This window comes from Ruditapes philippinarum, unplaced genomic scaffold (assembly GCF_026571515.1).
Source record: "Ruditapes philippinarum isolate M1 unplaced genomic scaffold, ASM2657151v2 ctg968_1_1_1_1, whole genome shotgun sequence".
NCBI classification, from domain to species: Eukaryota; Metazoa; Mollusca; class Bivalvia; order Venerida; family Veneridae; genus Ruditapes; species Ruditapes philippinarum.
Genome location: NW_026857555.1, coordinates 149,296 through 177,084, shown reverse-complemented (window position 1 = coordinate 177,084; position 27,789 = coordinate 149,296). Strand labels below are relative to the sequence as shown.

The 27,789-nt window shown below is 33.3% G+C and overlaps 1 protein-coding gene across 2 annotated transcripts; it reads left to right on the top strand.

Annotated features, from left to right (window-relative positions):
* The first annotated feature begins 21 nt into the window (after positions 1–21).
* LOC132750146 (POC1 centriolar protein homolog A-like) lies at positions 22–27,591 on the top strand. 2 transcript variants are annotated; one of them, XM_060740092.1, is made up of 12 exons: positions 22–149; positions 9,762–9,846; positions 10,598–10,677; positions 11,392–11,483; positions 12,113–12,221; positions 13,981–14,159; positions 14,909–15,024; positions 15,440–15,642; positions 16,445–16,609; positions 19,496–19,579; positions 24,257–24,433; positions 25,734–27,591. In XM_060740092.1, the coding sequence occupies exons 1-12, from the start codon at positions 135–137 to the stop codon at positions 25,839–25,841; spliced, it is 1,413 nt and encodes a 470-aa protein (XP_060596075.1). In that variant the 5' UTR covers positions 22–134; the 3' UTR covers positions 25,842–27,591. The 2 variants fall into 2 exon arrangements, with proteins under 2 accessions (XP_060596075.1, XP_060596076.1); XM_060740093.1 differs by lacking the exon at positions 19,496–19,579.
* Positions 27,592–27,789: the final 198 nt, after the last annotated feature.

The window sequence follows — 27,789 nt, the reverse complement described above, 5'->3', positions numbered from 1 at the left end:
CTGACTTAGTTTCCTCCCCTTAGTAGTCTTTCTTTGGACATGCGCAGTGAAGGAAAACAACCGCCATCATTTGAAAGCAAGAAACTTGATCAGACTTGATCAAAATATAGACATCTAAATTATTTTAAAACAAAATGGCTAGCGCTCTGGTAAAGAAATTTTATTATATACACAGTTTAAGTCTGCTATGTATTTCATGTACATGTCGTATAATTTTTCTTACTCCGTAATTATTCGCCGTGATGCATAAAATTATTTATTTTTATCTGGAAACGATAATTTGTATTCTCGCAGTCTTCTGAATTAGACCTTTTTTCTGGATCTGCATGTTACGTTGCAGGGCCTTTCAGCATATAAACAACGGGAGATAGGAGTGTCCAAATGTAATATGTCTGATCAAATTGAAGCTGTCTACTGTCTTAGCTTGTGCAACACTATCACTCGATTTATTCATGTTATTCCAATCAACAAATTAAAATTATTATTGTTATAACTATTACATAATTTGCAATTCTCAAAAGTCTTAGCTTTTACACTCTGCTAATATGAAATTAGGCAAAGCCTATGGACAGGGAAGTCGTTAAAAAATTCTTTCTTTCCGTTTTAAAGGTGTCATTTGGTATTACATGCACCGCTTCCGTTTTCACTCGGAACACTCGAAGATGATTATTTATCCGAAAAGTTGAGATTTGTTCCGTTATCGAAATACCCCGCCTACTATCATTGAGTTACATTGTAAATGGCGGTGCCCGACTATAGGGGTGCAACGATACAGCCAAACCGTATTGCGATATATTGCGATATAGACAGCCTGTATTGCGATACGTATTGTGGTACAGTGTATACTAAAATAATTAAAGAAAACAGAAAAACGTAAGCTATATTTCAACTCTTCTTATTATTCTTTTAGAACACATACATGTATCTATAGAATGAATAAGTACCTGTGTCCTTGGGGCTTTTAAATGTTTTTTCTTAAGAAATATCAACATGTCAACAACTTCTGGACTTAAAGCTGCCCTCTGGGCAGTTACAATATCCCAGCAGTACTAAAGACACGTTCTGAAGGGACAGATGTAGCAGGGATACACAGTCTTTGACGTGCCAAGCTTGATACAAGAGGGAACTGCCATTCATTATTCTTCGTCCACACTAATGGATCGGATGACATTGGAACAAGTGGTTCAGTTTTAAAGTTTTCAATTTCAGCATTTGCACGTTCCATATCAGATTTAATTTGTGTTCTGTCCTCTCTCACAAAAATAACATCTCCTAGGATAGACGCTAAACCACCACTTTCACTGGGAGCTGACTGGGTAGTAATTGAAGCTGTGACTTCACTCACAGGAGGAACTGCTGGCTTAACATCTGAAATGAAATATGGTCAAGTGTTGTCAAGCTAGCAAATGTACATCACAACTAGATATGCTCAAACTGTATAACATGTTTAACAGCCGGGGAAACCTAAAAAAAAATTGTGTTTAGATACTAACAAAATGTAGACAAAGTGATGAAATTGAACAGTCATAGATGGTTAAAAAAATCTGCCAAATTAACTACCTGCAGAAGTGTCATTATCTGGCATGACTGGAAGTGGGGGTGTATGAGATGCCCTCTCTCGTGACCACGTCTGCTCTGGTTCTACCTTAACCTTCGCTGGTCTTGTGTTGGCTGCCAGTGAACAGATTCTGTGGTATGTGTCAAAAGGCTTCCTGTTGTGTAAGGCATGAAGCCTTAAACCGAGGATCCAGTACTGTACACTCCTGTAAAAAAATCGTTAATGCTGTTGTATCTGAAATACAAATCAATATCTTAAGGTACAGTTTAAATTAACCAACAACGGAAATTTAAAAGCAATTACTACTTTTTTTTTCAAATACACATGCTGATTGCAATCTATGCTTCTACAGGATCTTTTCAGATAATATTATTTTATTTTACTTGCATACAAAACACTTGATGTTGCGAGAACTAAATTCATGGGTTTTTATGTTACCTAGGTTACTTGATAATTTACATTACAAAGTCCATACTGTGATATTCATCACACAATTAATAATTTAATATTTCAGCAATAAAAAGTATATAATATACATGGGTAACGGTGTAAGTTAATAAAAAAAAAACTTACCTGCTGTTCAAGTCATTACGCATAGCCTGCTTCATCTGCTTGATAACTTCCATGTCTCCTTCCTTTACAATCAAATCGTGGGCGAGAGTAATTTCGTCTGCAGAGGGAGTATGATGGATTACAGTTGGCATCGTCTCAGAACAAAGTACAGCTGTTATGGCTTTTATAGGGCAAGAGGCAGGTCATGATCTGTTCTGCTGTAAGTAATATCAGCGTCCGACAGTGTAGATATATCCCCGGCATTGGCACGAACAGATTTGTCAATGAGTGATGCATAATACTGCAGGTTGCAATTCAAGGAATCTCTGCAACATGTCTGCTGCAGAATTCCATCTAGTCGGGACATCATTTCATAAGCTTTAAGTCCTAACTGTTGTGTTTTCACTTTCAAGAAGGCAGTGGCTGTGGTGCTTCGGTGGAAAAATGATACTACGCGACGAACTCTCCCAAAAATGCGTGACACCGGTCGTTACCGTAAGGGCTTTCTGAGCAGCCAAGTTGAGAGTGTGGGCAAGCAACACGTGTAGTCTATAGCCCGGGCAAGCCAAAGCCCGGACCCGCTTTGCGGGCCCGGTCCTTGACTTCCCCGTATTATTTGCTTGGACAGGCGTCAACTTCCCCGTCAAGTAGTCTTAGTTAGTCTGGTACCAGCCCCACGACAACCAAAATAATGGAAAAAGGCAAAGCCTCAAAGTGTGCTCTTTGACAGAAATTATAGTACATCTAAAGGTCATTTATAATTTAAAGCCATCAGCGCTGCACATTTTTGATGTTTCAATACACTTTGAACAAGGGTGAAAACGGTATATTGTACCGTTTTCACTCGGAACGGTTACACGGCACGACAAATCACCCGCACAGCATTTTAGAACATTTTTCAAGAGGAAGTAATTATTTCAGTAAAAATCGAGAAGATTAATTAAATTGCGTAAGTGAGTTGTAAGTCAAAAATTTTGAATTTTGAGGTGAATATATAATCGGGGAAAATGTCCTTCTTTGACTGTAAACTTCAAATGCGCTGAATTTGTTTTTTCCGACATATCCTTATTTTTGTAAAAAAACGGTCATCAGCTGAAAGGGCCTTTGTGGACCACACTTTTGGCCAGCTTGAAATTCATGAATAGATAATCTGATATCTTGGCACTTTTGCAAATAAACCCAATTTGTTGAAATCCAGAATCCAAAATATTTGTCAAAACGCTGCAACAGACGGCTATTTTTTTGGATATATTCCATACTGTCAACAGATATATTTAACTGTTCGTAAATAATATGATAATTTTCTGTTTATGAATGTGTAATATGAGAGTAAAGTAAAATAATTTTTATATTCAATTTTATGCTCATTATGACACATATTCGGCAAATTGTGTCATTTGATGAACATTTTTAATTTTACTATTAAACTTGAGTAAGTTATCCCAAATAGTTATCACTATACATATGATATCAGTGGGGTTTTTTTCACCAAAATATTCGGGCGAAAATTCTCCCCATTCCCCCCTCAAAATAGTATGGTTTTTCCCCCCCCTCAAAGCTGTTTCCCTATAATATGGCATCCCAAATTTGCCTGCAATGAATATCATTTTTTTTCCACTAACTGCCGAAAAATGCTTTATTTTTATGCCTGTTAGACTTACTGTTAAGCAAGGTTTTTTCATATAGGTTAAGGGGAGCTACTCCTGGTATCCCAACAAGTTTATCATGTGACACATCAATATTTTAGATCCGTATAAAAATCCCCCTCCTATTGCATTTTTCCCCTCCAATGGGCACCGACCCCCTTCCCCCAAAAGTGAAAAAAAAACACTGGACATTTTCAATAAAAAATGTGATGTTTCTATTTCTTTTTTTGGTTATGGTATATTATAAAAACATGTTTATACTTATTTCTAAACAAACTCAATTTTTTTTAAATTGAGCCGGTTTACTAAAGGTCGATATGTCTGGGACCGAAATGTCTTAGGCCGAACTGACTTAGTTTCCTCCCCTTAGTAGTCTTTCTTTGGACATGCGCAGTGAAGGAAACAAACCGCCATCATTTGAAAGCAAGAAACTTGATCAGACTTGATCAAAAATATAGACATCTAAATATTTTAAAACAAAATGGCTTAGCGCTCTGGTAAAGAAATTTTATTATATACACAGTTTAAGTCTGCCTATGTATTTCATGTACATGTCGTATTAATTTTTCTTACTCCGTAATTATTCGCCGTGATGCATAAAATTATTTTATTTTTATCTGGAAACGATAATTTGTATTCTCGCAGTCTTCTGAATTAGGACCTTTTTTCTGGATCTGCATGTTACGTTGCAGGGCCTTTCAGCATATAAACAACGGGAGATAGGAGTGTCCCAAATGTAATATGTCTGATCAAATTGAAGCTGTCTACCTGTCTTAGCTTGTGCAACACTATCACTCGATTTATTTCATGTTATTCTTCCACCACACTAAATGGATCGGATGACATTGGGAACAAGTGGTTTCAGTTTTAAAAAGTTTTCAATTTCAGCATTTGCACGTTCCATATCAGATTTAATTTGTGTTCTGTCCTCTCTCACAAAAATAACATCTCCTAGGATAGACGCTAAACCACCACTTTCACTGGGAGCTGACTGGGTAGTAATTGAAGCTGTGACTTCACTCACAGGAGGAACTGCTGGCTTAACATCTGAAATGAAATATGGTCAAGTGTTGTCAGCTAGCAAATGTACATCACAACTAGATATGCTCAAACTGTATAACATGTTTAACAGCCGGGGAAAACCTAAAAAAAAAATTGTGTTTTAGATACTAACAAAATGTAGACAAAGTGATGAAATTGAACAGTCATAGATGGTTTAAAAAAAATCTGCCAAATTAACTACCTGCAGAAGTGTCATTATCTGGCATGACTGGAAGTGGGGGTGTATGAGATGCCTCTCTCGTGACTACGTCTGCCTCTGGTTCTACCTTAACCTTCGCTGGTCTTGTGTTGGCTGCCAGTGAACAGATTCTGTGGTATGTGTCAAAGGCTTCCTGTTGTGTAAGGCATGAAGCCTTAAACCGAGGATCCAGTACTGTACACTCCTGTAAAAACTCGTTAATGCTGTGTATCTGAAATACAAATCAATATCTTAAGGTACAGTTTAAATTAAACCAACAACGGAAATTTAAAAGCAATTACTATCTTTTTTTCAAATACACATGCTGATTGCAATCTATGCTTCTACAGGATCTTTTTTCAGATAATATTATTTATTTTACTTGCATACAAAACACTTGATGTTGCGAGAACTAAAATTCATGGGTTTATGTTACCTAGGTTACTTGATAATTTACATTACAAAGTCCATACTGTGATATTCATCACAATTAATAATTTAATATTTCAGCAATAAAAAGTATATAAATACATGGGTAACGGTGTAAGTTATAAAAATAAAAACTTACCTGCTGTTCAAGTCATTACGCATAGCCTGCTTCATCTGCTTGATAACTTCCATGTCTCCTTCCTTTACAATCAAATCGTGCGAGAGTAAATTTTCGTCTGCAGAGGGAGTATGATGGATACAGTTGGCATCGTCTCAGAACAAAAGTACAGCTGTTTATGGCTTTATAGGCAAGAGGCAGGTCATGATCTGTTCTGCTGTAGTAAATATCAGCGTCCCGACAGTGTAGATATATCCCCGGCATTGGCACGAACAGATTTGTCAATGAGTGATGCATATACTGCAGGTTGCAATTCAAGGAATCTCTGCAACATGTCTGCTGCAGAATTCCATCTAGTCGGGACATCATTCATAAGCTTTAAGTCCTAACTGTTGTGTTTTCACTTTCAAGAAGGCAGTGGCTGTGGTGCTTCGGTGGAAAAATGATACTACGCGACGAACTCTCCCCAAAATGCGTGACACCGTCGTTACCGTAAGGGCTTTCTGAGCAGCCAAGTTGAGAGTGTGGGCAAGCAACACGTGTAGTCTATAGCCGGGCAAGCCAAAGCCCGGACCCGCTTTGCGGGCCCGGTCCTTGACTTCCCCGTATTATTTGCTTGGACAGGCGTCAACTTCCCCGTCAAGTAGTCTTAGTTAGTCTGGTACCAGCCCCACGACAACCAAAATAATGAAAAAGGCAAAGCCTCAAAGTGTGCTCTTTGACAGAAATTATAGTACATCTAAAGGTCATTATAATTTAAAGCCATCAGCGGCTGCACATTTTATGTTTTCAATACACTTTGAACTAAGGGTGAAACGGTATATTGTACCGTTTTCACTCGGAACGGTACACGGCACGACAAATCACCCGCACAGCATTTTAGACCATTTTTCAAGAGGAGTAATTATTTCAGTAAAAATCACAGAAGATTAATTAAATCTGCGTAAGTGAGTTGTAAGTCCAAAATTTTGAATTTGAGGTGAATATATAATCGGGGAAAATGTCTTCTTTGACTGTAACTTCAATGCGCTGAATTTGTTTTTCCCCGACATATCCTTATTTTTGTAAAAAACGGTCATCAGCTGAAAGGGCCTTTGTGGACACACTTTTTGGCCAGCTGAAATTCATGAATAGATAATCTGATATCTTGGCACTTTTGCAAATAAAACCCATATTGTTGAAATCAGAATCCAAAATATTGTCAAAACGCTGCAACAGACGGCTATTTTGTTGGATATATTCCATACTGTCAACAGATATATTTAACTGTTCGTAAATAATATGATAATTTCTGTTATGAATGTGTAATATGAGAGTAAAGTAAAATAATTTTTATATTCAATTTATGCTCATTATGACACATATTCGGCAAATTGTGTCATTTGATGAACATTTTTAATTTTACTATTAAACTTGAGTAAGTTATCCCAAATAGTTATCACTATACATATGATATCAGTGGTTTTTTTTTCACCAAAATATTCGGCGAAATTCTCCCCATTCCCCCCTCAAAATAGTATGGTTTTTTCCCCCCTCAAAGCTGAAATTTTTCCCTATAATATGGCATCCCAAATTTGCCTGCAATGAATATCATTTTTTTTCCACTAACTGCCGAAAAATGCTTTATTTTATGCCTGTTAGACTTACTGTTAAGCAAGGTTTTTCATATAGGTAAGGGGAGCTACTCCTGGTATCCCAACAAGTTTATCATGTGACACATCAATATTTTAGATCCGTATAAAAATCCCCCTCCTATTGCATTTTTCCCCCTCCAATGGGCACCGACCCCCTTCCCCCAAAAGTGAAAAAAAAACACTGGACATTTTCAATAAAAATGTGATGTTTCTATTTCCTGTGCATCTATATTGAATGATATTTTTTATTGTAGATATTTTATTTCTCATTGTTTCAGAAAATAATAAAGATTTAAGCCTTTTACTTTTACTATCAAAATGTCAATATAAACCATGTTGACCAGTTCATTCACTTGATTTCAAGCCATACTGCATCATTTAATGCATATGACTCATTTGATAAATACTTGGTAGTAAGGAAATAATGTGGAAATAAAAGACTGTTGTTACATCACAACTTTAAATTAATTTTGCATAATCTGTGTGAAAATGACTATTTTCTTTAGTCAATCTGTATTGTGATACATATCGTATCATGGACCCTGTACCATGAAATGTATCGTATTGCGAGGTGAGCGTATCATTAAACCCTTAGAGGTGATCGTATCGTTTCCATCTAAGCAGTGCACTGGAGATAAGTCTACGCATTTTTTTTTCAACCATAATTCTTTGGCTTTTATCGTTATCTTGTAATTCGAAAAATTGCCATACCCATAATTTTGCAGTACTTCCGGCAAAGATTTTAAAACCATCACTATCTGGCAAGTACTCCAGGCATTTTTCCCCCATCCCACTGGTCCGCATTTTCCAAATTATGGGTTTTTTCCCAATCCCCCAAAAAATATTCCAAATATAGAAGTCAGCAATTTGAAAGAAAAAGTACCGCATTTTCAATTTTGGTGTCGGGAAATAGCGTTAAGGAAGTTCCAGAAGTCATGAAAGATATCTTAGCTAGTGATAGACTGTTTAACATACTGAGTTAAAATTATATCCTCAAATTTAATGAACATATATATTTATGTTTTCGCATAACAGTAAAGCTTGCTTTGCTCTTCAAGCTGGCTATAAAACATCATGAGTCTGAAAGTGTTGGCTTTCCTTTGGTTCATGAGTGAAGGTAGTTTCAGGTCTCGAAGCATTTATGTGACGCTACTGGGGGACCTGGTGGTGTAGTCAAGTGATTAAAAACCTAGCAGACTTTTTCTAGACCTTCTCAAGCTTGTCAATGTCTCTCTAAAGGTATGGATCCCAGAGGATCGAACTGTATTCCCCAGGGACTGGGTAGATCGTACAAGAGACAGGAATGCTGTTTTATAACAAGATTTAGGGCAGTGTTTCAGGTTTCCTTTTTAGAAATCCTAGGGTTTTAATAGTTTGCCTTCTTGGAAATCTTGCTGATGTGGGTACTCCACTCAAGGTTTCCTTGCATATCAGACAGGATTATCTACTGTTAACACCGGTGCTAGAAAACCCTGTCTTACACTCCCCATGTTAGACAAGTCGCGTGCTTTTAATGACCTCATAACGGCATGATGTCATTTCACCGTTATGAATGAAGTTTGTAAGTTCATACGCTACTATTAGAAAAAAGTGCGTAATGAAAATATCAGTTTTCGTCATTTCTATTCCGAGGTTAATTGACATTTAATATGCAAGAAAAAGAATCAAACACTGGCTGTCAGTACAGTCGGGAATATCTGGCTCTCGGGTAACTATTAAGCGGAAACTTGTTACCGTCGTAAACAGTTACCCTCGAGTTAGATATTCCCGTCTGTACCGGCAGCCAGTGTAAGATTCTTATAGTCTGATATGGGGACTCCTAGATATAGGTTCTCTGATACTTGCAGAAGGATGTGGTTGTCAAACTGGTAAAATCTAGACAATTTTTGGTTGATACTCATTATGTAGCATTTCTTCGTGTTAAAAATCTATCAGTATACAAATTTAAAACTAGCTTTTAAAAAGTTTTCAGCATTGTTTTTAATCTGTGAAGGGATGTTGAAGCCAGACTAAAAAAAAAAGCCTGTAGGACTCGTCTTTGAAAATTTTAAGATAAATGATTAATCCTTTTATTTTATTTCAATTATATTTACATGGGTACAAGTTTTCAGGCATTTGCCTGATGTTCAGGTTTTTATACTGCTGAAGCACTCTTTTTACTGTTTAAAAACAATTAAAAGTAATGCTAAATTCAGGATTTTCAGGTTTTCAAAGATTTTCAACTTGCACCCATGTATTTACTCTACAACTTATTTTTATAATGAAAAAAAAACAATGTGAAAAGTATGGCAAACAGAGAACTACAGTAAGTCAGTAAGTGGCCCAATCTCAATTTAAGTACTAGGATGTGTTTATGTATGACATTTGTTTTTAAGTTAGTTTCAGTAACTATTAAGCTTTGAGTAAAAATATTTTGTAAGGAGGGATAGGTTCTCTTTGCAGAAAGAAATAATGCTCGTGTAGTACACATGACTTATTTCTGATTATATTATGGTCATGACAGCCACATGAAATTTGAGTCAACTCAAGATAATATAGGTAGTACACTACAGGTTGTTACATTTTGTTGATTATATAATTTCAGGAGGATCCGTCGCTTGAGCGGCACTTTAAGGGTCACCGTGATACAGTGACTAGTGTGGATTTCAATCCAAATATGAAGCAGCTTGGTAAGTTAAAAGTCTATGTCAAATGAAACAAGTTAAGTTTCAATTTATCTTTGTTTAGTGCAATAGTATTACATACGTATTTAAAAATCAGTTATGTTTGTGACATGTGAGTCATTAACATAGAAGATGGAATTTTGAGTCTGACTCTGAAGTGTAGGCATCTTTACACTTGTCTCCTGATTCTCTCTCTCTCTTTTATTTTTCTAAAAAAATTTAATTTAATTAAAAGAATAGTAACTAAGGCTATCCTATTCTTCAAATGGTATTGCATGGCAGTGCATTGGGTGAAGTCATTTGTGTTACACAAATAAAGCTTGAAGATGCGTTCAATGTTAGCATAAATTAACACTGTAAGTGGTGGATAAAAAGTGATTTTCTTTCTGATAAAGTTCTTTTTGTCGGTATGTGATAAAAAGAATATTATATTTGTTCAGGTTCTGTACTATATATTTGAACTTGTTCAATAAAGTAATGTTATGCTTATCAGAGGCTTGTATTATATAATTCAACTTGTTCTTTACTCATTCAATCTCCTAGATATCTAAAATTAGTGGGGGGGAAATGACACCAGAAATCTAGGTTGGGCCACTTAGAGCCATCATTGACATCTTGTTCTTATTACAATGATTATTATGTCAACACATTTCTTATCAGTATGCAGGTAGAAAGTTGTAATTCTCAAACAAATCAAAACAATCAAGACAAAACAACAATTTTCATAATTGACATTCATATTATATATTTCCTGCAGCTTCTGGGTCTATGGATTCATGTTTGATGGTGTGGAACTTCAAACCTCAGATGAGAGCTTACAGATTTGTTGGTCACAAGGTAAATGAGTTTTTCCTCAGATGGCATTAGTTTTGGACTTTTATAAATGTTGAAGATGCGTATGAATTATGTTGGGTTGTTAAGCAATCTTTCCGATTCTTTAGATATTCCTAAGAAGTAGTTTCTATAAAAGATTGCTCACCACGAGGGGTTTCAAATTTCATCATGTGGAGAAGCTATCAGGCCAGCTAATGGAACATCCTTGGTTCTGCTCAGATGTGTGATTGTGTTTGAAATAATGCACAGAGGGCACCTGATCTCTTTTGTCTGTAAAGCTGGAAAGTCACCATATAATCATATGACTATAATTACTTAAATCCTAACAATATCATTCAACGCTAAGATTATAGAATGAAAATTGTGTAAAGCCAGTTTACATACCTAAAATAAAGATAAAAATATCAGTGACTCCTTTATTATATATTTATGATGGAGTTTATTTATTAAAAATTATCATTTACATAGTTGCATGTACTATTTCAAAATTGATATGGCTCAATGCAAATTTATTTTGAAGGAAGATTTTTAGAGCAGCACAAGTGTTCCTCCGCGAGAAAGTTTCAATAAGATCATTACAGTGTGGAAACACACACAAGTGACACATCAAACAAGAGATTTTTATTTATGTATGAAATACATAATATATAACAAGATAATAGAAGACTTAGAATATTTCACCATATTTTGAATGCTTCTTGAAATATTTTGTTTCAGGATGCTGTAATGAGTGTACGTTTCTCACCGTCTGGTCATCTTGTTGCCTCTGCTTCCAGGGATAAAACTGTGCGCCTCTGGATACCTTCTGTGTAAGTTTGATCATTGCATCACTAATGTTAGGCTGTACATACATTTATGTATACCACATTTTTTTTTATTGAATTTTCATAATTTGTGAAAAATATAGTTATGTTGTATCCTGTCACTCACAGCTTCCATTAAGTTACAAAATTGGAAGTCAGAGACTTCAAAATCGCTCACACTGGAAGTCACATTATATATTAAAGTGAAGTAGGAAAAGCATTACATTTTAAAAGTCACAGGCCAAAATCAAGGATTAAATTCCTACTAAACTTCCACAAACGGAAATCCTGGTCACTGGGAACAACTTCAACAAGGTTCCTGATGGTAACTGTTTACCAGACAGTAAATTAGTTGGTCTGCAGAACTGGATAAACATTTGTTCTTACTGACAATGGATTTACAAATGGCAAATGCATTAAGAAAAGTTTTTCTGTGGCATTGTAAGGAATGAAAAAGTGTTGTAAATGTTCAAACTTGAATGAAAGTGGATAAGTTGGCAGTTATTTGTAGAAACATACACATTATATAACTGACTGCCATAAAATTATTGAAATGGCTACAAGTATAGATCGATGAATTGATTATAAAAATGTAAAATTAAATACTTACCAGATTACACTTTATATTATTACAGTAAGGGAGAATCAACTGTATTTAAAGCTCATACAGCTACTGTCAGAAGTGTGGACTTCTCCAGTGATGGTCAAACACTACTCACAGCTTCAGATGATAAAACTATAAAGGTAGGACAACATATTACATTATGGTTCAAGTCATATAGTCAAATATTGTCACCTTAGTGCAGTAATGTACTAACTCCTTACATATTTTTTTCAGCTCTAAGGTGACACTATTTTTGTTTTTATGCCCCCACAGAGTGGGAGCATATAGCGTTGCACTTGTCTGTCCGAGTGTCCGTCTGTCTGTTCGTACGTCCCGAAATCTTGTGAACGCAACTCCTATTAAATGGATGGCAGATTTTGCTTAAACTTCCAGGGATGAACAACCTTAATGTGTAGATGATAGTAAAGGAAGGAATTTTTGCTGCTACCAAATTTAACAGAATTATGGCCCTTTGTTGATTTTTTCACTATATACTATGTAGAAATTTTGTGAACGCAACTCCTCTTAAACTTGTTGGCAGATTTTGCTTAAACTTTCAGGGATGAACAACCTTAATGTGTAGATGATAGTAAAGGAAGGAATTTTTGCTGCGACCAAATTTAACAGAATTATGGCCCTTTGTTGATTTTTTTCACTATATACTATGTAGAAATTTTGTTAACGCAACTCCTCTTAAACCGGATGGCAGATTTTGCTTAAACTTCCAGGGATGAACAACCTTAATGTATAGATGGTAGTAAAGGAAGGAATTTTTGCTGCAACCAAATTTTACAGAATTATGGCCCTTTGTTGATTTTTTCACTATATACTATGTAGAAATTTTGTGAACGCAACTCCTCTAAACCGGATGGCAGATTTTGCTTAAACTTCCAGGGATGAACAACCTTAATGTGTAGATGGCAGTAAAGGAAGGAATTTTTGCTGCGACCAAATTTAACAGAGTTATGGCCCTTTGTTGATTTTTAGTTTTCAAATTGTCGCACATGTAGTCCAAAAAATATTTGACCTAGAGTCATAAGATTGACAGAACAGTGGTGTGTGGGGGCATCCGTGTCCTATGGACACATTTCTAGTTATATGTTAATTTGTATATAGTCTGAGGTCTCATCATATCTTGTTTCTGTTTAAAAGAGAATAGCTTTGGACATTTATCAAGAAATGAAATCAATTACTGTGCATGTATATGGTTTGTAATAATCAAACAACTGTGTGAAAACCTTAGATCTTAACAATAAAATAAAGATTATTTGGCTAATACAAATTTTATTTGTTCATAGTAGGATTTATATGAAAAATGTATGTCAGAGTTTCATTGGTGTAATGGTTAAAGTGACATGCAAAGCAAAATGTTAATAATGAGTGCAAAGGTAAAAGTCGAAATAACTACTTTATGGAATAATTGTGTCCAATTTTATATTTTACTATCGCAAAATAATCTGAAATCCATGTGACCCATAAATATAATCCAAATATATCAGAAGTGTTCAATTTTTAAAAAAGTTTGGGACTGTCTTTTTATAATTTATCTTGTATAATATTATATTTTATCCTACACATTTTTCGTTACCAATTATTGTTCAATCATCATTATAAAAGTCAATCTTTTGAAATATATTAATGATTTAGCTAAACCTGACAGCGGAAGAAAATGAGCATAATGTCACTTTAATATGCTTGTATTTTTCTACTGCATCAGCAGCTTATCCTGTCATGTATTGATAGATATGATAATAAAGTGATCTATATGGCAGGCAGTAAAGGCCCCCTAGTGACATTGTAAAATAAGTGTTACAGTGAACAGCAATATGTTAATTGCACAGCTAGAGAAGTTTGTCATGAATATTTTATTGATATATAGAAATAACTTTCATATTACAGTTATGGACAGTTCATCGTCAGAAGTTTTTGTTTTCACTTAATCAACATATGAACTGGGTAAGATCAGCCAAGTTTTCTCCTGATGGTAGACTGATAGTGTCTGGAAGTGATGATAAAACAGTGAAATTGTGGGACAGAAATAGTAAAGAGTGTGTCCATACATTTTATGAACATGGAGGGTAGGTCCTACTATTACAGTCATTTAAATATCTTAGACAAAGATTTGGATAGATAGTTTAAATGAATAAAAAAAACAATTAAGGCCAGCCTTAAAAATATCTTTGTTTTCTCTCCTTAGACCCATGCAAGTTTTGGTAAGGTATGTAGGTAGGTGAAAAAATAACTATCTCAGATATTTTTTATTTGACATATTATTTATATCTGAATTTATATGTTTTTCAAATAACATGTAATTGTGAATGTTCAAAATCTGTTTAATGTTTAGAACCAAAGTTTTTTTTCAGTACACCTTCCAGTTTGTGTCTCTTACCAATCCAGAAACATGAGACAAATATAAATATATGTGATTCTCCTTGACTGACTCTGTGTTTATGTTAATCTTATAGAAAATATACATTATATTGTCAAACAAGTAAAAACAATTTGTTTAGCTATAAAATATTTTGGCAGCTGTGATTTAAGTTTGTAAATAGTATAAGGGAAATAAACACTAGGCGTGGCCATTAGCACTAACCCATTGGTAATGTAAAAAATATCACCCACCCTGTGATGTATCTACATATGCGTTTAAACCATATTGAGTTTTACAGTAGTGTAACATGTACATGTTATATATTTCACATTTGTGATCCATGTAGAAATTCACACTAGTGGAACATGTACATTGTGAACCATGTAGAATTTCACTCAGATTTGTAAACCATGTAGAATTTCACCCTAGTGGAACATGTACATATATATATTTCAGATTTGTGAACCATGTAGAATTTCACCCTAGTGGAACATGTATAGCATCAGCAGGTACAGACAGCACAGTGAAAGTATGGGATATACGCATGAATAAACTCTTACAACATTACACAGGTGAGGTCTCAGTAAATAATTAAAGAAAATTGGCGGTCAGATTGAAAATCTTTAAACATAAAGGCTTTTGATATTATTATATTGAAAACAAATTAATGTAGATTCTAACATGGAAACATTTAAAGACTAAAATAATCTCTGGAGTAGCCTCCCCTATATTATAAAGATTTTTTTGCACACATACTCTTAAAACATTCACAAATTATCATTAATAACATTGAAAGAAAAGGATTACATTTAACATGAAGTGATTTGTTCTATAATGTTTAATGTACACCTTGTTGTTATGATGATGTAAAGGATTACTATGTTATTTAGGGTATATTCACTTTTCTCTGGAAAGTAATACCTTTCATATTTTGTATTGGTGTTAAAATTATATTCAATTAATGAATAAAAGATTGTTTTATTTCAGCTCATTCGTCAGCAGTAAACAGTTTATCATTTCACTCTAGTGGTAATTATTTGTTATCTGGGTCTGATGATGGTCAATTAAAGGTGTTTGACCTGTTAGAGGGACGTTTATTCTACACATTACACGGCCATCAAGGTCCCGTCACTGCAGTGTCATTCTCAAGGTCAGGAGATTACTTCGCATCAGGTGGTTCTGATGAACAGGTAACTTTAAGGCAAACACATTATTAGTTATAAAGATTCTCAACAGGTTATATGGCCCTATATAAACGGTTGTTTGTATATATAACCAGAGCCGCAAGGCGGGTGTTATATTGCAAAGAACCGTTTATATTTGGCCATATAATATGTCAGCAATCTTTATAACGAAGTAATAAAGTTATAAAGCAAGCATCAATTTTTTTAGAGAAAAAAGTAAGATTTATTTATGAATGGACAACAGCTGTGTATATAAAATTATATAAACGTCATGATTATCCAATGAAAAGCGACGTTACAAACGTGCAGTATTATAAAGAGATATATAAGGGAATCTTAAATAAATCTTAGGTCACACTGGCTTAGAACTGCTGTGGTTTATTTATTGAAAACAGCCTGATTATAAGAGCAGCATGGACCCAGAGCTTATTTTCTTATTATAAAGCTAATGGCCAGTACCAATAGACTTTTAAACTCTATAAAAAGTTTTAGTGATACAAATAAACAATCCTGGATTACTACAGTGTATGCAGCAGGGGGATGCTGACTAAGTTATCTTAAGTTTAATATATAATTAGAGAACAATTATGAAAGATGGATATATGGAATAAGTTCTTATTCTAATTAATATATTTGTTGTTTTTTTCCTGCCCTGAATTGAGTTGTGTAAGTTAATAAACATAAGTTGTTGGTAAAAAAATGAATGAGAAAATTGATAAAGCATGGTACATTTTGTTTTAAAGTGTTAACAAAAAAAAATAAGTAAGAAAATGTGTTAGTAATATCAAGGTATTGTTGAACATTTCAGGTACTAGTATGGAAGACAAATTTTGATCAGATGGATTTTAGTGAATTATTAAAGAACCACAAACAAAGGGCGGAGACAGATACTGCCCCTACTGTAGCAGATATCGCCCCTAAGGTACAACGACCCACATCTTCATCAACCACCTCATCCAGGGCCACTGGCAAGGTATGTATCTGTTGTATTTTATTGATTTTCAAATTTTAACACAAAAAAAGCATGTTTCTCTATAAATTATTAAATTTTATTCACGCAAGCTTTGTGCATGATGGATAGATGGATGAAATGCTAAATAATGAGAGTAGTGTGGTAATGCAGTTTAAATATGATTTAATTCTCAATCTCCACTTAAATTCATATAATAAGTGCATGCAAATGCCCAAATAGTTACATATCAAAAGCTGGGGTCCCTTAAATTAGTCTGTTTTGGTGAAATATATAATTATTATTATTTATGCCCCCACTTCAAAGAAGAGGGGGTATATTGCTTTGCATTTGTCGGTCCGTCAGTCTGTAGACAAAATGGTTTCTGAGCCCTTAGGCCTAGGAACTTCAAACTTGGTATGTTGATTGGTCATGACCAGCAGATAACCCCTATTGATTTTTGGGTCAAGGGGTCAAAGGTCACATTGACCTTGTAGGTAAAAACGGTTTCAGATCAATAACTAAAGAACGCTTAGGCCTAGGAACTTCAAACTTGGTATGGTGATTGGTCATGACCAGCAGATGACCCCTATTGATTTTGGGGTCAAGGTGTCAAAGGTCAAGGTCACATTGACCTTGTAGGTAAAAACGGTTTCCGGTCAATAACTAAAGAACGCTTAGGCCTAGGAACTTCAAACTTGGTATGGTGATTGGTCATGACCAGCAGATGACCCCAATGATTTTGGGGTCAAGGGGTCAAAGGTCAAGATCACATTGACCTTGTAGGTAAAAACAGTTCCGATCAATAACTAAAGAACGCTTAGGCCTAGGAACTGCAAACTTGGTATGGTGATTGGTCATGACCAGCAGATGACCCCTATTGATTTTGGGGTCAAAGGTCAAGGTCACATTGACCTTGTAGGTAAAAACGGTTTTCGATCAATAACTAAAGAACGCTTAGGCCTAGGAACTTCAAACTTGGTATGATGATTGGTCATGACCAGTAGATGACCCCTATTGATTTTGGGGTCAAGGTGTCAACGTCATATTGACCTTGTACTGAATGACGGTTTCTGACCAATAACTCTACAACTCGAGTTGCCTTGGTTGATAATTTTATATTAAACTAAAAATGCTTTTGGTATACACATATGGTCTTATGTAATATAACAACTTGGCTGTCATTAATGATGCCTACATGATTCATAAAATTTATGCAAGATTTGTAATAACTTAAATTGCTGCACACAACTTATGGGGTCACAATAATTATTACCTTGTGACTAGTCATGACCAGTAGATACTAGATAACCCTTATTAATTGTTTGTTTACTGGGTCAGAAGTCATGCATAATAACCTGATCACATGACTAATTGGCTGCCGATAGGGGGCATACATGTTGCACAAACATATCTTGTTTTATTAATCAAAGAATGACATGATGGTCCAAAAATAGGATACAAGTGGTATCCTTATTATTAGTGTTATAGATGTTGGTCCTAAACAGATGATGAATTTGTATTATACAATACTTTTCAGGCCTTAAAATGCTTTTGTTTGAGAGACTTTGGTCTTTATCATAAAAATGATTATGTCAAAAATGTTATTTCATTGTTGACTTATGAGTGTCCTAAATAATGTGTTTTATCTCCACAAAACTGATGGTGTCTTACATTGTAGGGTTACTTCCCTTTGACTGTGAAAACAGTTAAGTTAAAAATCTTACTATTTGCAAAATAAAACGTCAATGAAAATGCTGCTTGCTTGTAGCTATGGCATCAAATATAAACATTCATTGTAATAGCTTAACCTCATTTTTTATTGTAAATGAGATGTAATTTTTGATGTCCTTTTCATTCCTTTCTAAAATAAATTTATGGTGTATTTGTATCTGCATAAGAACATTAAGTATTAAAACATTGAAAAATTGGCACTTAGTAACCAATCTTACAAGTTAGGTTTAGACATGTGGTTAAAATGAACAAAATTTGCTGTGAGTAAATTACACACATATATTCTGTTTTAACTGTAAAGTTTTCCAAAGTACTAATTGCAAAAACTTTGGATAAAATGTATGTAAAAGAAATCAAGGACACAAATCATGGGCATATCTAATGAAATAAATAGAGGATATTGAATGAGGGTAAGTTCAATACTGAATTTATTGTGCAAGTTGAATAAAAATTATATTATGCCAGTCTCTGGCGAGCATGATATTATTTTATTCAACCAGTTCAATAAATTCAGTTATTAACAAATTTAATATTCTTTTTAATAACATACCCAAAATAAAGACCATTTAATTGAAAAAAGTGTCAGTTTTAACTGACGCGTCTATAGTATAACGCAAACATTTAGCGTGTCTTTACACTATGCTTATCAAATGAAAGGAAGAAGTAACAATTTTTTACCATTTTTGCAATTTCTATTTTTTCACAATTTGTACCACCACAAAGTTTTTATATCCCTGTGTGATGGTCTGCCATAACTGAAATGACATTTTCATTCAGTGATTTTTATGCAAATGTGTAAATAAATGTGTTTTCAGTTGTATTTGTAGTCAATAATAGTTATAATATGCATGAAAATGGAATTGATTGAAGGCCTTAGTGAAAAAAAGCTAGGCCTGTTCAAACAATATCTAACATGATATATCTTTGACAAGTCTCATACGTTACAGGTTCTTCTAAACTTTTTATAAAGTCAAAAATGAATAACCTTCTTACAAAGTGGTTTTCTTGCCAGACCTTTGGCAGTTCCATATTCTCCTTTACAATGCATCTTTCCCCTCGTCATCTCATAAACCTTGTCACCAGCCCCGTTAAATCAGCACTGCATATATTTAAGTGTAACTGCTTTAGGTGTTGGATACTTGCATGTACTAATTGCATGCCTCACTTTGCTTACAGGGAATTCGTAGTGAAATCAGGAACATGGATGACGAAGCCCCTGAAGTTACAGAAGTAGGACCTGCAATGTTTTCTTCAAATGAGGTAAAACAATGTAGTCTGTTATGTAACTACATAAAAGAAGATAGTTTTGGTTTTATTTTTTTGTTGAAATGAATGGGTAAACTAGCTGACATGTTGAGATGATTGGTAAGGTAGCTGACACAGATTCACTTGCAGTTTACAGCAGTATATTCATGTCCAGTCAAGGACTTTTATGTGATACAGGATTTCTCACTTTAAAATACACCTTCACAATGCCAGAATGACAGCTTCACAACTGACAGACTCTTACCTTTATATATGACAAGGTTCCCACGCTGTCCGGGAAAACGGGAAATGTCCGTGAATTTGAAAACAGGAGCTCCCGGCCTTGAAAAGTCCGGGAATTAGTGTTGATACATAAAAAAGTCCGGGAAGGTACGGGAATTAGTCTGGTAAAGGGGAGGTAAATCAAACAAAACCAAAATGGCGGTCTTAGCACAGTATATTGACTTCTGCATCTTGAATGTTGATGATTTTTCGATTTACAAGTGTTTTGGGAGGCCAAGTTTGACATTTATGAGATTTAACATTTATTTTCTGGTTACTATGGCGGTTTTGTTTGGAAAATGTTATAAGACAGTCACAAATCGACCACAAGTTTGCTTGATTGGCCCGTGCTAAGAAACATGAAAGCTCACAGGTCTGGTTGTTTCCTTGGGCAATTTGTTTAACCTTATTGCTCACAACCATGCTAAAAGCCAAAGGTAAATCAATATAAAATAAACAATAGTATTACATACATGATTTATTGTCAAGGCAGAGCACAGCCAGTTGGCCACACCATATTTGGGTAGCAAGAAAGAATGTCAGACGTTTCACTCCCAAGACGTTTCACTATTGAGACGTTTCACTCCCAAGACGGTTCACACCTAGACGTTTCACTCCCATTTTGTCAATTGTATGGACGTTTCACTCCCAATTTTTAGAGATGTTTACTAGAAAAGTTAACAAATTTTAATTTCATTAATATCAAACAGTGTAAAAAGGAGATTCAATTTAATGTTTCATTTTGTTGATTTCAATGATATTGTTAATACAAATTATTAATTAGAATATTACTCATTTAATTATGGGTTGAGTGATAAGAGGTGTAAATGAAAGACAAATTTCTGAAATATCACTTTTATTATAAGTGTAACAACATGAGAAAATTCTATTTATAGTAAATTAAAAAAAATAGAATAACATAGAAAGAACAACAAAGACATATTATAAGTATCAGTTTAAATATTGAAATCACTACCAGTAAAGTAATTAATATTATTCAAATAATAAAAAATATCAATATATTAAATATATTGACTATATAATGATTATTTTTTGTAAGTCTTAAACAATGAAATGCGAAACATGTGTATAAAATAAATTATTTTTTAAAATTATTTTCTTCATCAATTTATTAAACAGTAGCCATTAAACAAACTTAAGTAATTGTGGTGTTATCTCATTGCCTAATTAGTTGTATAAACACTGAGACAATCAACTAACAGTTTGACACCACTATTGAATCAGTTGTATAAACACTGCACTTAAGCATCAACAGTTTACTAATCAGTTGTTTATTGAACCATTAAAATATTTTTTGACAACAGGCAAATTAAACACAGAAACTTTTCCATAAGTTTTGCTTATATATAATAATGAATTTTTGTCACAAAAAATGATTGTACATGACAAATATTGAAAAAAGTCCAAATGCTTTTAATTTAATTTAAAAGATATTTCTGATTTCAATGGCCATCAAATTTTTTGACATTTATCGCAAAAGCACTATACTAGCATTAAATAATTTAACAAATTTTTATCCCATGTTTAAAAACAAAAATGTTATGCTTTAAATTAAAATTGCCTATTGAGTCCATGTTTACAAAAGATCAAATAGCTAGTTATATTAAAGTGCTATTTTAATCAAAAATATTTTTTCTTTAAGTGAAATAATGTGATAATTGCACATATGGATCAAAGAATTGAAAAAACTTTTTTTCAAAACAACAATAAAGAAGATAAGATAACTGAAATGATAGAACTTAAAGTACTGAGTTTTAAGTCATTGACAAAAAAGTAATATCCCCCTTTTAATTTATTTTTTATTAAATTTAAGGTCTATTTTAGTTCAATTCAATTCAATATTTTAGGTTTATTTTAGTATATCATAAGTATCAAAATAATTTTGGTATAAAAAGGGGGTGAAACGTCTTCAAGACGTTTCACTCCCATTTGGGAGTTAAACGTCTTGGTGTGAACCGTCTTGGTGTGAACTGTCTCAATAGTGAAACGTCTGTCTACCAGCAAGAAATACCCAAATATTAGCCACAATATACTAAAAATGAATGTGTTATACTAAAAAAAGTGCTGTTTTAATCATGAATACAATATACACTTTCACTAAGATGTAATCGAACATACCCAAAATTTCATTTTTGAACCAAAATATACCCAAATACAGTATACTCCATGAAAACTATTAAATAAAAAAAATAATACGAATGAACTTACAACAAAATTATACCCTTCAAATTTAGATGTAGACAACAAATCTCATATCTTGCAAGTACATTTGTCTATTCATTAATGAACCTAACAGTTAGAAAAGCAAATGTCACTTTTTTTCTTACAACATCTGAACTGCCAATTTCAACGGAATGAATGAAAGTAATAGTTGGCTAAGTCACATTATTTTGAAAATATCAATTCATTTTCTCATTAAAATCTATATTGTATACAAACCAAAATGAATATTGCTATAATTGTGTGTGTTTGGGTATTTTGTGCTGCTGCCATATTTTGTAGAACCCGTAGCACTGGCTTAAGCAGAGTACAACATTTAAACATGAAAGTTGTGAAATTTTTAATGTAGAAACACCTGCAGGCAGTTTTCATATACCCTTCAGTGTGACATGCTTTTGCCATTCTATGTACCTAAGTGGACTGAGGTCAAATGTGAGGTTACTTATTAAGTACTATGAATATCTTGTAAAAAAAGTGATCCCTTGGAAGCATTAAAAACACCAAAATTACATGAAAATTGCAGACAACCTGCAACAGTTGCTGTCACAAAGTACATTTCATTACTTATAGACACTGAATGTATTTCTTAGATAGAGTTAGATTTATGTCATGAACTACATGTATTATATTGTTATTAAATGTTGTTTTAAACATTACCATGAAAATATTCATAGGACAAAAAAATCGAATAGCTTGAAATTCAATCTTCTAAAAAGTCCTTAAAAAATCAAAAAAGGTCCTTGATAAGTCCTGGAAAAGTCCTTAAATTTTCAAAATATCTAAGAGTGGGAACCCTGATATGATAAACAGATAGATAATGTTATTGCAATTTATATATAATAATTGACAATACTGAGATTGGTAATAAGTGACATTTGATGGTTTAAAAGAGTAAATATCTCTGCTTTTAAGATACTTGTACCAAGAATGTTTATGTTTTATTAATTTTGTATACTAAATATTTTGAATTATTTCTCCTTTACACAAAATAGAGAATGTAGACTTTATGTATAGAAATGATCAAATACAAAGTGATGTGTGTGTGGTGTGTGTGTGTGGGGGGGTGACAGGATGTTAAGTATACACCAGCAGGCTGAAAGTTATCATATATCTGGTTTTCTATCATAATACATAATTGATTTTTATTAAGACCTACAACATACTGTCTTGTGTATTGTATATCAATACAATAATGTCTCATTGTAAATAGCGACATGAAATGTATATTTTATGAGAGAAACCTACTCTGTCACAGATGTTAGGGAAAACATCATTCTCTGTGGTAATCAATGAATGCATGCAGTCTCTCCTGCTCATGTTTTATGATATGCCTGTTTGTATTAAATAATTGTTTTATCCTTGCATGTATCTGCCACTTAAAAATGATTACTTTTGTACAAATGAGTCATTTAATTGTTTATTTAATTAAAGATTTTGCCAAGTATATTGTAATGTGATAAATGATTTTATCAGTTAATTGTCCCTATCTCTGGTATATGGTGATTATAGCAGATGTCTATGCTCAGATATAGAATATCCATAATTAGTATAGATAGATACATGTATATAAGACCAAACAAACTGATTTAAAATGAAACTTAGAGTATAAAGTATAATAGACTTGAGTAGGTAGAAAATTTTATCTTGATCACAATTATACATTTATTGGAAGAATGATGTTTGTAAATTTCCAATAAAGTGGGTGGCGTAGGTGTGAAATCATTATTACCCCTTGCCACGCTAAATATGTAATCTGGACAAAACCAATCATCATTTTTAGGGGAAATTTCAACATACTTATTGACTGAATAGCAAACAGTGCAGACTATGATCAGATGGCAGGTCCAGTTAAACTTGGTCAGCATTTGTAGATCAGCCAGCGAAGCTGTTGATTATGGTGTGCACTGGTTACATTATTGGAATCAGATGATGGGAGCAGGCTAAGGGTTAAACCTTCTAAAATAATAATTTAGAGGAGGGTTCATTCTGTTTTCATATATACAGAGCATTAATTAAAAACATGGAATCATTTATCTGAAACTGTCTCTGCATATGTTAACAAATTTATTGCATACACTTTACATCCATTATTTAAAGGAACTGCAATGTTCAGAAAATAAAATGTCTAAATATTTTCATTTTTTTTTGATGTTTTCTTTTCTTGTACAGCCCCTGTCAACAAGTGATGATGTAGAAATGAGGTCAGCTGATTCAAGGTCAAGGTCACGAGGAGACGATTTTCAACCCAAGTCAACAACTCAGCCGCTGGAACAGAGGGCAGCCATGCCACCACAATTAGCAGGAACATTAGAACATATAGTAGGGCAGCTAGATATACTTACACAAGTAAGAACATTACACAATTTGTCTAAATGTTTTCATTATGATGTGAGCGGCGTCACAACAAAACCAACATAGTGCGTTGGCGACCAGCATGGATCCAGACCAGCCTGCGCAGATGCATACATGTGTATTGTGGGCTTAACCATGGCAAAAAATGATGAAGAATGGTGATCCTTAAATGATATCTGCTGGTGCACAAGATAATGTATAAAGGGGTAGTTTTTCCACTGCTGAATGTGGCAAGTCATCATATGACTATAACACAGACATCCAAAGTTAAGAAAATTAAAAACGGTGTCATATCCCATGTCTTACTTGGAGCTGAAAAGTCTCAAATCGATAGCATCAAAGACATTTTACATTGAAACTAAATGAGCAGTCAATGATAATATATTATTATGACTTCCCCTTGAGTGTATAATGTGAAGATTGTTTATATACTCACGTATACCAGTGACTGGTTGTCTATAATTTTATATCAAGATAAATTTATATATAAGATGCTGTTGTTCTTTGGGCAACTTACAGGGATAGTTGTTACTGTTATTTTAAGTTAATTTGCAAAACGCCCATTTAAATTGCAATAAGCAACATTCAATGAATATTTTATACAGGCATTTTCTTCAGTGATTTAAACTAATAATTCCTTCATTGGAAGTTTAATGTGATATAAGATTGCATTTACTACAATAATACAGACATTGAAACAGCTGATAACAGAGAAATGATTACAGCTATCTCTATGTTTTCATTGAAACTTCATATCATTAAAGTACATTATTGCTCATTAAAGTAGTTAAGTAATGAAATTTATGTAATAAAATGCTGAAATGGTATATAAATTGTTAATAAGGTGCTGTATATTAAAATTTTGCACAGTAGTAGTGAAAGGTTATATTTTCTATGGTTAATGCTACTGTAAAGATATTAGTTGTCAAACAAGGTTGAATTTTACATTTGTATAAGAATAATTCAATTGGTAATATTTATTTTGATCATTTATATGTAAGTTGGCATGCCAAAATTTCATTTGAAGAACATGTTTGTATGATTGTTGTTTGTTGTAAGAACTTAAAATGAAAATAGCAAAACTGAAACAAATGCATACATGCCCCAATAGTTTTGCTTTTCCATTACATATAAAGGAAAAGAAGCTAGTGAAATCCTCAACAAGGAGGCATTGTTTTATACCAGTATTCATAAATTGATAAGATATGAACTTGTCATAAAATATGACATCCACATGAACTCACCAGAAGGATAAACAAGCCACTTACAATTTTGCTCTATTTTGTTTTTTCAGACTGTTTCATTGTTGGAGCAGAGGTTAACAATGACAGAAGATAAGTTACGAGAATGTTTAGATAACCAACACAAAATTACAGGACAAATGAATCAGAAAGATTTATAATTAGATAAACTATCATCTCATAGATTATACCATCATCAGACAGATGCATTTTATGATATAGTGAGGACTTAATGTGTAATGATACAGACGTAACATTGGATTTTAAGGTTCTGAAGTCCAAGTGGACATTAATTACGACAAGTTCCTCAGGATTTACAAAAAAATAAAAATTGTACCCCATTATAACTTCTTATGCATTCAAAGCAATATTTATAACACTTGTAGAATTTTCCATGTAGATTGATTCACTGAAAGGTTGGTAAAGAGTCAATAACCTTGATGTATTACTTAAACACATAACTTAAAAGAGAAGATCCCAAAGTTGGATTATATAGTGAGTATTCTTGAAGTTATTTAGCTTCCATTTTATATCACTTACATCAATCAGAATCAATATGTGTTTATAAAAATGTTGCCTTTCATTAAGAGCTTGATAACTTAAGGATTATTCTATGAGATGTTTTTTGTTCAGATTAAAAAAGATTAGACTATTTAAAATGAAATGACCATTTTATTTCAGACAGTCTTATATAGATGCAGTTTCATGAATAGAATAATATGTGCACACATGGAAATTTAGGGTTATGCTAGTATTAAAGCTTAAATTTTGCCATATGAAGTAATTAGTGTAGGCCCTGTTTGCCTTGAACCAATACAAAATAAATCATTCAGTCTTGTACAATTATTAGATCTGATCATGAAAAATAAGTGAATTATCTGTCATGCACGTCTGTCTTTAAAGTATTAGTGAAGAGGCAGAGAAGAAATTCTGCCAATTAATTCTGTCTTTAATTAAATAAGTGCCAGTTGTAGGAAGAATGATGGATCTGATAAGGGGAAGATGTTTCCTAGTAACTGCATGATTGATAACTCAATTCAGGTGATAAATTAATTTTCAGATAATTTTATTTTTGTCGCAAATTGATTGATTCTTTTGAAAGATTTTTTTTACACCGGACTTGATGTGAATCTGTTTTATTTGATTCATTATCTCTATTAACATACACTGGTAGTGCTTCAAGTCTTCTTTCTGCTTTGAATAACTACATTGGATATTGTAAGTTTTAAAGGTGTTGCAAAGATCCTTTTCTGCTATTTTCCTTACCTGCACAAGTATAAAAAAAAATGTTTTTGTTGTAAAGCAATTTTTATCTTTGACTTTCTGCATCAAATAAAGTGAGTGTTATTTTATGGTATATGAATCATGTAGAGAAATAATGTGGTAGCCTAAAATTGTTATAATTGCCTTATTAACAGCATAGACAATTGATGTGATCTCATGCACTGTATTATGTACTTTTTGTTAAGTGATTTTACTTCAGTTTTACTATTTCTTCATTGACAGATAATATTGACTTATTATTTTTTTTTACTTCTTTTCCTTACAAAGTAGAAAATCTTTACAATTTATAGAATAGCACATGTTTCCTTAACCTTAGTTAAAGTTGTCAGTGTTGTACCTCGCTAAAAAGGGCAATGCAAGGATATTAATGATTAGATTGGGAAGAACACATGTTGTGATTTAGAACTATTTTATTGTTTTTGTCAATATATTAGTTTTAGAGATCTAAATTATTTGCTAGAAGAATCTGAGTGCCAGGATTTCTGTTTATTTCAGCAGTTTTAAGGTTTTTATTTTACATATTTTACATTTTATATTATACTAATTTATTGAGATGTTAAGCTGATATTCTGTGATATTGTGTCTATATTGTATATTATTTGTAAATAAAAGAATAATATGTATGAACCAGAGTGTTGCATATATGTTCCATTTGTTTATATAACTGGGAGAGGTATAAATGCCTGTATGTATTAATAGTCTTGGTAAATATGTCATATCAGTCATCTTATACAGTGCCCTCCAAAAGTCCTTGGACATACTCAAAATTTATCATTCACTGACAAACTTTGCTTCATCTTTCAATAGTTTATAAAAGAATTTGGT